General features: G+C 46.0%; 1 protein-coding gene across 5 annotated transcripts in view; it reads left to right on the top strand.

Annotated features, from left to right (window-relative positions):
* Positions 1-13,213, top strand: part of GLT1D1 (glycosyltransferase 1 domain containing 1) — a 132,641-nt gene that overhangs the window by 73,797 nt on the left and 45,631 nt on the right. For 4 of the 5 annotated variants that reach the window (XM_033220115.1, XM_033220117.1, XM_033220112.1 and 1 more), the window contains 2 exons: positions 704-799; positions 1,758-1,807. In XM_033220115.1, the coding sequence (XP_033076006.1) occupies positions 704-799; positions 1,758-1,807 (146 nt within the window). The remainder of the gene's footprint in view (positions 1-703; positions 800-1,757; positions 1,808-13,213) is intronic. The other variant, XM_033220114.1, reaches the window with a different exon arrangement.

Below are 13,213 nucleotides of genomic sequence, written 5' to 3'. Positions count from 1 at the left end.
GTTTATATACGAACAAAAGAAAGAAGCAGCATTGTTTCCCAGGTTGGAATCTGTCACTAAGGCTACTTGTGGTGGATGGCCACAGTCTTTGCAGCCCTTCCCAGCAGAAGTGGAACGGATCTCTGTACCCCAAGACCCTGGGCTGGCCTGGGACTTCCGATGGCCAATAGAGTCAGTGGCAGTGGCGATATGTGATTTCCAAGCCTGGGCCGGGGAAGACTTCGTGTTTTCCACTCTCCCCGCTTCCCCGTTCACACCAGTACCCTCTGATCTGACCCCGCAACCTCTGTTCTCATTCTTAAGAATGAGGCTTTTTGGCCGGGCATGGTGGTTCACCAGGATCACTTGAGGTCAGGAGTTCAAGACCAGCCAGGCCAAAATGGTAAAACCCCATCTCTACTACAAATACAAAAATTAACTGGGTGTGGTGGCGGAGGCCTGTAATCCCAGCTACTCAGGAGGCTAAGGCAGGAGAATCACTTGAACCCGGGAGGAGGAGGTTGCAGTGAGCCGAGCTGAGATTGCGCCACTGCACTCAGCCTAGACGACAGGGCAAGACTCTGTCTCCAAAAAAAAAAAAAAAAAAAGTAGGAGCAGCTGGCCTCGAAGTCAGAGGCCTCTACTTCTGAGTGCATCCATGATATGGCTGCTACAGCATCCAGAGCCCTCCCCACTGAAAACATTCTGAACTCTTCTCTTATAGAGATTAACCAAAGTGCTGATAATTTGCACATATTTCTTCTGATATGTGGACTTCGACAAGTTAAGGATCCTCTCTATCTGGTGGATGCATTTTCAGGTGCGTTTGCTGGCTACCTTCCTCCACTGTGTATGGAATTCCGTGTGGGCACCCATCTCAACATTTCCGTCTTCAGGGCACTGGGTTTTCTTTCCTCATTCTTTGCACATGAGCAGAACTGTTTCTAGATTGTTACTTTGGAAAAAGACAGAAAAATAATGTATGGGATCAGCAGCTCTTTGGAGGAATTTCCACTTAAGTTTCCACTGTCCTGTGCCCTCAGGTTCTGAGAAATTCATAACAATAGCAAATAATTATAAGACTAGGCCGGGCGCGGTGGCTCAAGCCTGTAATCCCGGCACTTTGGGAGGCCGAGACGGGTGGATCACGAGGTCAGGAGATCGAGACCATCCTGGCTAACACCGTGAAACCCCGTCTCTACTAAAAAATACAAAAAACTAGCTGGGCGAGGTGGCGGGCGCCTGTAGTCCCAGCTACTCGGGAGGCTGAGGCAGGAGAATGGCATAAACCCGGGAGGCGGAGCTTGCAGTGAGCTGAGATCCGGCCACTGCACTCCAGCCTGGGCGATAGAGGAGACTCTGTCTTAAAAAAAAAAAAAAAAGACTAAAAGAATTTTACCTGAAAATATTTCACACATGCCGATTTGTGTGATGCATTTGGAGTTTTGTTTATTGTTTAAGGTAATCTATATAGTCTTTGGTATATTCCAAAGCCACATTGAATTATGGTGATATTGGAGAGTAGTCCTAGTTATTCAGTAAATTCGAAATCTGGACAATGGGTAATACTGTAGAAAAAAATTCTACTTAAAATCATAAAATGTCAAATACAGAAATTCTAAAGAAATGTAATTTAAATTGACTAATACTATGAATGAAAGCCAAATGACATGAACTAATTTATATTATTGAGAAATTTATATTGAAGTTAATTGTGCTTGCAGCTGTGACGTAAAACCATTTTAAGTGTTCATTTTGTCTTCTTTTTTCTTCCCAAGAATGGCATCAGGAGGAGCCCAGTGTGTACCTGGTGATTGCAGGCCCTGAAGTAAGTTGATGTGCAGTAAACATTTATCTCATCTGTTTTCCTCTTTATATTTTTCATGTGTTTTCTACAATTAGTTTACATTGCTCTTCTTTTTTTTTTTTTTTTTTTTTGAGGCGGAGTCTCGCTCTGTTGCCTGGGCTGGAGTGTAGTGGCGCGATCTCAGTTTACGGCAAGCTCCGCCTCCCGGGTTCACACCATTCTCCTGCCTCAGCCTCCCGACTAGTTGGGACTACAGGTGCCCGCCACCACACCTGGCTAACTTTTTGTGTTTTTAGTAGAGACAGGGTTTCACCGTGTTAGCCAGGATGGTCTTGATTTCCTGACCTCATGATCTGCCTGCCTCATCTCCCAAAATGCTGGTATTACACGTGTGAGCCACCACGTCTGGCCTCCATCACTCTTCTTACCAAGTGGGTTTTCCTCTTTTGAAGTAAATGAAGTCAGTTTGCCTCTTAAAAAATGAAAACTAGACCAAGGTTACAGATCATTACAACGACAATGAATCTTTACGACTAATTTATTGCTACAAAGGATAACTAATAACTTGTATGGAAATACAGGGGAGTCTGGCCGGGCGCACTGGCTCATGCTTGTAATCCCAGCAACTTTGGGAGGCTGAGGCCGGTGGATCACCTGAGGGCAGGAGTTTGAGATCAGCCTGGACAACGTGGTGAAACCCCCGTCTCTACTAAAAATACATTTAGCTGGGCATGGTGGTGGGTGCCTGTAATCCCAGCTACTCAGGAGGCTGAGGCAGGAGAATCGCTTGAACCTGGGAGGTGGAAGCTGCAGTGAGCTAAGATCGCACCACTGTACTCCAGCCTAGGTGACAGAGCAAGACTCTGTCTCAAAAGAAAAGAAAAAAGAAAAGAAATACATAGGAGTCCTATAAAAAGAAAATTAAAGTTATATAAAGTGAAAATTAGTTTAATTTGCTGCATAAGACAAATATTATATGTGATCCAAATTATCTTTGAAATTTCCTTAAATTGCTCGACAAACTTGGTGCCATTCCTTCCACCTAGCATCAGATGGCAGGTGACACCTTTGGGAGTCTTGTTGTGTGGAAAATGAGTATCTGTAAATCCGAGAAACATGCTGGGATGGGAGACATTGTTACCCAACCATGGTGGCCGTGACCGAGGAATGGAGCCCCCGGGAGCCGCTTGCAGACGCCACCTCCCATTCTGCGGGGACTCCAGGATAGTCACTCATGCCTCACCAGATCAGGATCCAACACGTGCTGTGTTCCACGTTGGTCCTAACAGAAGTCCCAAGCGCTTAGGATTCACAGAATCTGTGGGTGCGCTGGTCATCTCATGAAAATGAACTTGTCTTTACTCCAGGTGGTTTGGAAAACAGAATACGCCTAGTTTTCCAGCCAGACAGGGTGAACCGCTGCCAGTGACAGCTCCATGTCTTTGTGGGGTTTCTTTTTTTTTTTTTGAGACGGAGTTTTGCTCCTGTCACCCAGGCTGACAATGGCATGATCTCGGCTCACTGCAACCTCTGCCTCCTGGGTTCATGTGATTCTCCAGCCTGTCTTCCTAGTAGCTGGGATTACAGGAGCCCGCCACCACACCTGGCCAATTTTTATATTTTTAGTAGGGACAGGGTTTCACCATGTTGGCCAGGCTGGTCTCGAACTCCTGAGCTCAGGCGATCCACCCGCTTTGGCCTCCCAAAGTGCTGGGATTCCAGGCATGAGCCACCGCACCTGGCCTCTTTGTGGGGTTTCTGTTCCAGGGTTGCTGCTGTGGCCTGAGTGTGTGCATCCCTCCAAATTCCTGTGTTGAAACCTATTCCCCATTGTGAGGGTATTAGGAGGTGGGGCCTTTGGGGGTGATTCAGGCATGAGGGCAGATTCGTGCCCATTAGGGAGGCCCCAGAGAGCTGCCTCACCCCTTCCACCAAGCGAGGACACAGCAAGCATCTGGATGGGAAGCAGGCCTCGCAGACACCCATCTTTCCCGCACCTCGATGTTTCTGTTGTTTGTCAGCCTCTGCTTTATGGTATTTTGCAATAGCAGCTCCCATGGACTAAGACAGCTGCCTGGTCTGCAGTGTTAAATAAAATCTGTGTGGCTGCGCTGGTCATCTCATGAGAAAGAGCTTGCATGACTCCAGGCAGTTTGAAAAGCAAGACACACTTAGCGTTTCCAGTCAGATGGGGTGTACCACTGGCAGTGACAACTCCGTTTCTTCGGGGGGAGGGGGCGTTCTGTTTCCGGTCCCTAAAGCAGCAGTGTCCCTGAAAATCCGAGTGAAGGGAACTTCACAGCTGCCAGGAGCCTTGTCTGTTTTGTGGTTTTTCTTTATATAGTTTTTTCTAGTTCCCTAGGGACCCATAAAAGCATAACATGGCGTTACAAGCTTTTCCCATTATTTTCAAAGGCTTTTGGAAATATTTACCTAGAAAGGGCCACATAAGGAATTAAGAATGTCAAGGGCTAGGCCAGGTGTGGTGGCTCAGGCCTGTAATCCCAGCACTTTGGAATGCCAAGAGAGGCTGATCACCTGAGGTCAGGAGTTTGACACCAGCCTGGCCAACATGATGAAGCCCCATCTCTACTAAAAGTACAAAAATTAAAAATACAAAAATTAGCCAGGCGTGGTGGCCTGCCCCTGTAATCCCAGCTCCTCGGGAGGCTGAGGCATGAGAATCACTTGAACCTGGGAAGCAGAGGTTGCAGTGAGCCGAGATTGCACCACTGCACTGCAGCCTGGGTGACAGAGCAAGATTCCGTTTCAGCACAAACAAACAAATAAAAACACCAAGGGCTAGAATCTGTGTGGCCACATTGAATACCATATGGAAGATAAATTACGCTTAAATGTGGCAGTTCGTTAACATACACCCACATATACACATACACACATATGTGCGTGCACGTGCACACACACACACACACACGTTAAGTGCTAGCATTGTAGTAGTAACAAGATAATTTCCAGTGCGCTCATTCATGTTAAGTCCCATAGAGGTACGGTTATCATTATTACTTTTAAAAATTCTCGTTTCGTTTTTCTGTTTGAAGAACACTGAAACAAAAACTTCTAGTTTGATGCTAAAATTCTGGCTAATCAAGAGAGAAGGCCTCAGACATGGAGCCATGGGCAGGCAACAACAGTATCTAGCAGGCATTGAATAACGTGGTTTTCTTTTTCATTGTTTTCATTCTGATGATCACATCCCATTTATAATGCTTGATACCGGCTTTCCAATTATGAAAATTTCCTTTCAAAATAAATTGACTTCACAGAAAGTATTAAATAAGCAGCAGTGCATGTAGATATGACAAACTATGAAAGTGCATGCGACTAGCCAAAGTTTGGGAGAGTTCTGTACGGCATTAGCGTGTGGGCTGGAAATACTTAAAACGAACCCCCGCTGGAGAAGAACATCCAAACACTGAACTGACGATCATCTGGTCACAACGTCTGGCTTTTTCTGGATCACATTTCCTTTCCAGGAAGCTGGTATGGGGGGCAAATGCAGGGGTACACAGCACTGGGTATGTGACAGAGCCCTCTTCCAGAGAAGTAAAGGCTCATTGTGCACATGTACCCTAGAACATAAAGTATAATAAAAAATAATAATATTTATATATCTATAAAAAAAAAAAGACTCGGGGCACATGTGAGCTGATTGCAGAGGCAGGAGAAGAGAGAGCTGCTGGAACAAAGGACACTGCCTGCGTTGGTCTTTCCTCTTTAACTTGGCTGCCTGCTGATGAGGGAGCAGGTACTCTGTTTCTTAATGACTTCTTAAGTAATAGTCTTTTAGGAGAGACGCCATCGTTGCTGCTGTTGTTTTCATATGAAGCAATCAGAAATGTTTTTCACTTCCCGGAGGAAATATGTCTCTTCTACCACCTTTTTTTTCAATGAGACGGAGTCTTGCTCTGCCGCCCAGGCTGGAGTGCAATGGCGTGATCTCAGCTCACAACAGCCTCCACCTCCTGGGTTCGAGCGATTCTTCTGCCTCAGACTCCTTAGTAGCTGGGACTACAGGCATGTGCTACCACGCCTGGCTAATTTTTTGTATTTTTAGTAGAGTCGGGGTTTCACCATGTTGGCCAGGATGGTCTCAATCTCCTGACCTTGTGATCCGCCCACCTCGGCTTCCCAAAGTGCTGGGATTACAGGCCTGAGCCACTGCGCCCAGCCCTGTTTTTTTTTTTTTTGAGACGGGGTCTCACTCTGCCACCCAGACTGGAGTACAGTGGTGCAATCTCAGCTCATTGCAACCTCCACCTCCTGGGTTCAAGCGAGTCTCCTGTCTGAGCCTCCCGAGTAGTTGGGATTACAAGTGCCCACCACCACGCTCAGCAAATTTTGTATTTTTAGTTGAGATGGGGTTTCACCATGTTGGCCAGGCTGGTCTCGAACTCCTGACCTCCAGTGATCCGCCTGCCTCGGCCTCCCAAAGTGCTGGGATTACAGGTGTGAGCCACCGCGCCTGGCCCCTTTCTACCACTTCTTTATGGAACACGGCACCTCCCCTCTAACTTTGGTTTGCCTGCTTTTGAAAGCACAGTGAGTGTAAAAAGTGTTTGTCTTCCCTCCTAAAGTGGCTGTTAGGAATCTTGTCCCTGCAGGGCTGGGAGCTGACTCTTCAGGACAAGCCACAAGTCCAGAGGCTTCCTCTTTTTATTTGAAGGGGTGAATGTGTGTGTGTTTTTATTAAAAATAACGCCAGTGAAATGCCTTTATTTTCAAGGGCTGGGAACTAATAAACACTGTGTGCATGTGAGCATATGTGCACGTGCACACACACACACACACACACACACACACACACACCCTGTTGGCCTTGTATGTCCTACAAAACGCATCTCTGTATTTTCTTTCCTTTCCTAATTCTGGAAGGAGGTCATTGCAAAATGGTTTTGAGCAAGGATTGCCATGGCTTTGCCTGTTGAGGAGTTGACAGGGACTTGACTTTCCAGGATTAGGGAACAGTCGGGGGCATGGGGCTGGCTGAAGGTGCTGCCGGCTCCTGTCGGTGATGGAAAGCCCCGTCTGGGGAAGCTTTAGCTCCGCCATGGTTTCCAGAGGCCCCCCTCTCCATTTCCAAGCTAGTCTAACACATCTGTAACATATCTGATGACAAGATACGTGGTAGGCGGCCGGGCGCGGTGGCTCACGCCTGTAATCCCAGCACTTTGGGAGGCCGAGGCGGGCGGATCACAAGGTCAGGAGATCGAGACCATGGTGAAACCCCGTCTCTACTAAAAATACAAAAAATTAGCCGGGCGTGGTGGTGGGCGCCTGTAGTCCCAGCTACTCAGGAGGCTGAGGCAGGAGAATGGCGTGAACCCGGGAGGCGGAGCTTGCAGTGAGCCGAGATCGCGCCACTGCACTCCAGCCTGGGTGACAGAGCGAGACTCTGTCTCAAAAAAAAAAAAAAAGATACGTGGTAGGCAAGTCCAGGTCCCAGATGAGTCCCCTGGAGCCCACACCCCAACTAGATCGCCGTCCCTGAAACCTCCATGTCCCCGTCTGGAGCTGCACGTCCAGCCCAGCATGTTCGTTGGCTTGGGTGGAGCAGAGAACACAAAGTAGTGAGAGGAAAGGGTAGGCTAGGAGAGGCAGCGCTGCAGCAGAGTGTCCGAGACCCGGGTGGGAAGGACGGTGGTCTGAGAGTTTTTTTAATTCATTGCCATAAATTATTATTATTATTATTATTTTTTTTTTTTTTTTTTGAGGTGGAGTCCCGCTCTGTCGCCCGGACTGGAGTGCAGTGGCCGGATCTCAGCTCACTGCAAGCTCCCCCTCCCGGGTTCCCGCCATTCTCCTGCCTTAGCCTCCCGAGTAGCTGGGACTACAGGCGCCGCCACCTCGCCCGGCTAGTTTTTGTAGTTTTTTTAGTAGAGACGGGGTTTCACTGTGTTAGCCAGGATGGTCTCGATCTCCTGACCTCGTGATCCGCCCGTCTCGGCCTCCCAAAGTGCTGGGATTACAGGTTTGAGCCACCGCGCCCGGCCGCCATAAATTATTAAGAATTCTAAAGCACCTGTTTCATGAGGCACTTTGCTATGTATAATTAAAGCAGTCCTAGGAAAGGGAAAAGTGCACCCTTTGGTTATGGATTTGTTGCTTAAGCAAACAGGTCATAAGCGCCAGGTTTGTGCCTGTTTACACGTAGCCCCGAGCTGTCCTGGGCTTTGCTGAAACTGAGTCCTCCACTTCCAGTCGTGGTTTACAGTGAGGCCGCCGGTCTTGCCAGCCTCGGTGGGCCTTTAGCAGAAGCAAAGGCTCTGGGTACGACCCTACTTTAAGATCTCTGCCTCGTCGAAGGTCTTTCAAATCTAAGGGAGAAGTAACAGCCACCACCGCAAAAACCTTGACGTCATCTCAGTGGATGAAATAATTTGAGTTTCTACATTTCTAAGGCCGCACTGAATCTAACAAATTACAAGCCCCATCCAATAACTTGTTTACTTCTTGGTTCCCTCTGTCCCACTGAAGCCTCCCAGACTGGGTGCCTCTGGGCAGGTGTTTCAGTGCCTCCCATGCTGCAGATAGGCTGGTGTCTTCACGTGTTGTTTGTTTTTAACTGTAAGCAGGGTGCCACTCCTCTCTGGGAGAGACAGCTTTTAGAAAGTGGGGGAGCCCTGTTTCCTAAAAGCCCTGTTGCTCAGTGTCCATGGTGTCAATGCGTTACCAAGGCCAGTTTCCAGTTCCTCCGCCGACATCACTGAACACAGAGTGGGGAAGCGATGTGGGTATACGCAGGCAGTGCCCGTGCGCAGGCGGAGCCGATTCCCACGCACGCATTTTACACAGTAACCCGCCACACGCGCACACACCCACACACGTGCACGTCAGACACAAGCTCTATTAAACAATACGCTTTCTTTTACTTCATGCAGTTCATGCATTCTGATTTTTAAAAAACTGTTCCGGGCTGCTCTTTGTGATGATATGCTATTCTATTCTATGCCATTTTGAGAAATGCTTGTTTTCATTTTACCCCAAAATTGATTTTATAATTTGCTACCTAGGGTGTAGTTTGAAAAGCTGTGACTTGGGCGACCCCGGGTGGAGGGTCTGTGTGTGAGTCTGTGGGTGTGTTGGACCTGCCAAAGGTATTCTCTGGTTAGGGCCAGTGCACTTGCTGCTTCCTTGGGGTGCAATTCTCTCTCTGCAGAACTCAGTCTGGCTCAGATGTCACCCTCTCAGATATGCTTCTCCTGAGTACTCAACTGAAACTCCCTGTCTTCCGTCATGATTAGAACATTTCCAAACATTGGTTAATTTTTAGAGGCAAGCATTCAATTTAACATCATTTCTGAATACAGAACTAGGAGGGGACTAAGACGATTTCATGCTTCAAGTTGACTGTTGCCTGCAGTGTGACTAGTGTACATTCTGAAGACTGGGAGGTAGATCTGAGAAGTGGGTGAGAGGTCAAGTCTTGGGACACATTAAAATTCTTATTGGAAAAACTATGGCATACATTAGATTTAACACCCTAAATCTCACCACTATTTGTGACATCCAACGGGAGCGCACTCTGCTTTGGCCCATTTCTTTCTCTGTTAACTGCAGAGCTCAATGACCACACCGTTTAGGTATCAGCTAGACACTTTGGAGGGCTGGAGTTTTTCCAGGTCACGTTCGGTGCCACTTAGTACAAAATTGCATTGACTTACTGTGTCTTCAAAGAGATAGTCTTTTTTTTTTTTTTTTAAGATTGTTGCTCTGTTGCCCAGGCTGGAGTGAAGTGGCACGATCTTGGCTCACTGCAACCTCCACCCCCTGGGTTCAAGCGATTCTTCTTCTGAGCATCTGGAATTATAGACACGTGCCACCATACCTGGCTGATTTTTTTTTTTTTTTTTTTGAGACGGGGTCTTGGTCTGTCACCCAGGCTAGAGTGCAGTGGTGCAGTCTCGGCTCACTGCAAGTTCCACCTCCCGAGTTCATGCCATTCTCCTGCCTCACTCTCCTGAGTAGCTGGGATTACAGGCATGTGCCAACACACCCAGCGAATCTGGACATTTTAGTAGAGATGGGTTTTCACCATGTTGGCCAGGCTGGTCTCGAACACCTGACCTCAAACGATCCGCCCGCCTCAGCCTTCCAAAAGGATTACATACATGAGCCACTGTGCTGGGCTACTCTACCATTTTATAAAACGCTGGTAGAGTAGAAAATGCAAATTAAAAAGCAGATAGATGATATTCAAAGAAAGCCTGGGTGACCGAGTGACTCTCACAAAAAAAAAAGTAGTAGAGATGTTCTTGGATTGCCTAAAATGTCGCTGAGGCTGCGTTTTTAAAGTATATTTGTTTGTTTACGTATTTATTTGTAGAGATGGGATCTCTCTATGTTTCTCAGGCTGATCTGGAAGTCCTGGTCTCAAGCAACCCTTCCACCTTAGCCTCCCAAGTCACTGGGACCGCAGGCTCACGCCATCATGCCTAGCACTGGTTTAGTTTTCAGATGCCACACACATGTTTATTTTTGTGTTAATTCTTAGCAAGAACTTTTTAAAAAGATGGGTCATAGTCTCGTAGGAAATCCATGCGATCATTCGGTGCTAACCGCTGACAAGTTAGTTAACACTCCTAGACCACAGCCACATGGCTGTGTAGTAGAGTGGTCACACACATGTCATGGACTCTGGATCCAGCTACCTGGGTGCACAGTCCATCCCTCAGTTTCCGCATCTGTAAAATGGGGATGACTGAGCTAATACTACCTGCCTCACAGTTTGCAGCGGGGAGTTGACGAGTGAAGACTTAGACGGTGCCTGGAATAGCGCCTCGTTCCTAGGCAGTGTCCTGTGAGTGTTAAATAAAATACCTTTTCATGCTGATGTTTCTTTTCTGCTTTGACATGCGGAGATTCTGTTTTAGCTGCAGGATGGTTTGAGCGTGGCTTTGGTTTTCTATTAAAGCTTCTTTGATCTCTCAGCTCAACCATTTCAACGAAGCATATGGTGTCTGCTTGCAGGGGATCTTGTGTGGGTGCATTTTCTGATGCTCTTTGATAAGGAGCAGGGTATGAACATTTGGTTTGAGCATGACAGCTTAATGACTTTCCACGATAACTTCTTATATCAAAGATTATTTCCCTTAAGCCTAGCAGTTGAAACAATGTATTTTGCTCTAGAAAATAAATAAGCTTGGAAGGAGGAAATGAGAATTATCATTGTGGCTTGCGATGCTTTTGCCTTTTAAAATTTCATGACATGTGCTTTCATTAAATACAAATATCCCCCCTTCTTTTTTTCTTTATCTCGCACTTGGTTCCACGTGGCTTCACTAAGAAATTTGAAAGTGAACTGATGTGGAAGGTAAATCCAGAAAAATGTAATGCAGTTTTTAGTTTCAACTTGAAAGTTGCTGTTATGCCTTCAGTTAAGTTTTAGATGAAGTGTTTTTGTGGTTTTATACAATTTGATTTTTTTCCTTGATAAATTATTTTTCGCTAAATAGTTATTCATGAGAGCAGAGGCATGCTAATAACATTAAAAATAAGAGAAATTTCTAACTAAAAATACTCATAAAATGTGATTTTGAAAATTAATACATAGAGCCCAAAAAAGGCTTTCATTGGACTGTGTGCTTTTTCATGGTAAGATGTTGTGGATAAAGAGTAATTCAGTTGTTTAGGATAATTCGAGCAAAAGGCATCAGAAATGGGAAATGGAAAAGTAGGGTCAGCCGGAGATCATTCTTTTTGCAGATATTATGAGCACAGAACTGTACGCAGGGCCCTGTGCATGGCCTTGGGAGGGACATGCAGATAGGAGGAGAATGTGGGCAGGTATCAAAAGAGGTTGGTCCCTGTGGTAGGTGTTATGATAGCGTGGGGTGGAGATGTTACATCTGGACAGGGTGATGGGAAAGTGTCTCAGAGAGGGGGCATTGCCTTCATCTCAGAGGATGAATAGGTTTTGGGGACAGAGGATGACATTCCTGGTAGAGAGAATGCAGGGACACAGACACCGATATGGTTTGGCTGTGTCCCCACCCAAATCTCATCTTGAATTGCAATCCCATAATCTCCACGTGTCCCGGGAGGTCACTGAATCGTGGGGGTGGTTACCCTCATGCTGTTCTTGTGATAATAAGTTCTCAAGATCTGATGGTTTTATAAGGGGCTTTTCCCCCCTTGACTCTGCACTTCTCCTTGTTGCTGCCATGTGAAGAAAGAGGTATTTGCTTCCCCTTCCATCATGACTGTAAGTTTCCTGAGGCCTCCCCAGCCCATTGGAACTGTGAGTCAATTAAACCCTCTTTCCTTTGTAAATTATGCAGTCTTGGATATGTCTTCATTAACAGTGTGAGAACAGACTAATACAGACATGGATGGGGTGTAGTGGGTGAATTAATCAGTAGGTAGGCTTTCCGTAATCTACAAAAGCTTATGAACTATATCTGATGAAATACTTTGAACAGAAACCAGAGAGGCAGCAGAGCACAGTTTTACAAATTCAGCCCCAGGAGTCAGCCTGACTGTGAGTACTGGCCCAGCAACTTTCTAGCTGTGTGATCCTGGTTAAGTTATAGAACTGTCTGAGCTTCAATGTCTTCATGTGTAAAAGGCAGGTAATAATAACCAGGCTGTTGGAAGAAATAAGCTAATGCATGTAAAGGACTCAGCATATGTTCTGCACAGAGTAGGTGGCCGAGAAGTATAGACTATTAACAGCAACAACAGCAGTAAACAAAACAATTGTGTATGGCTATGAATTTTTCTCTTGAAATAGATTTCTAGGAATTCTTTTAAATTTTCTTATGCATCCAAATTTACTGAAGGCTAACAGCAAATTTTCAGTGACTTGGTGACCTCAGGGATGTCAACAAGCTTAACATTACCAATCCTTTGGGTTAAATCTCAGGCTTTCTGGTCAACTGAAGGAGCTGGGATTTAATAAACACGTGAAACAGCTCCTTGCCAGAAGAAAGGAAACAAAGTTTCTAAAAAGCAGCATTATTTCAGTTAGTATTATAAACTGTTGGGATATCATCATATTCTTTAAACCAACTTGGTTTGTAATTCATAATGCCTACTGGTAAAGTGTAAATGAGAATAGAAATTGAATATGCCTTCACTCCTGGCTCATCAGGAGTAGCAGCTGGGAAGAAACTGCAGGCATGGCATTAGCAAAATACGTTTAGACCCTCTGCCTGTATCTTTCAATAAATGCTTAGAATTTTGTGTTACACTTGCATACATTTAGGAATTTTTTTTCAGTGTTTTAAAGTTCTATTCATTGTCGATAACACCTGGAGAGGCATGGGTGTTGGTTGTTTTGTTGAAGACTTTGCTGTTGGATGAGCCAGATATGGTAACTATATACTGCAGCTTTGTCCTGAGTGGGCTGGAAAAGGTGAAACAGCACCCTAGGAAGGTCCTCTCAGTACCTCAGTAAGCAAACTTACC

This window comes from Trachypithecus francoisi, unplaced genomic scaffold (assembly GCF_009764315.1).
Source record: "Trachypithecus francoisi isolate TF-2019V2 unplaced genomic scaffold, Tfra_2.0 Lachesis_group11, whole genome shotgun sequence".
Classification (NCBI taxonomy): domain Eukaryota; kingdom Metazoa; phylum Chordata; class Mammalia; order Primates; family Cercopithecidae; genus Trachypithecus; species Trachypithecus francoisi.
Note: the sequence above shows the minus strand (reverse complement) of the source record. Positions and strands in the feature narration are given on the sequence as shown.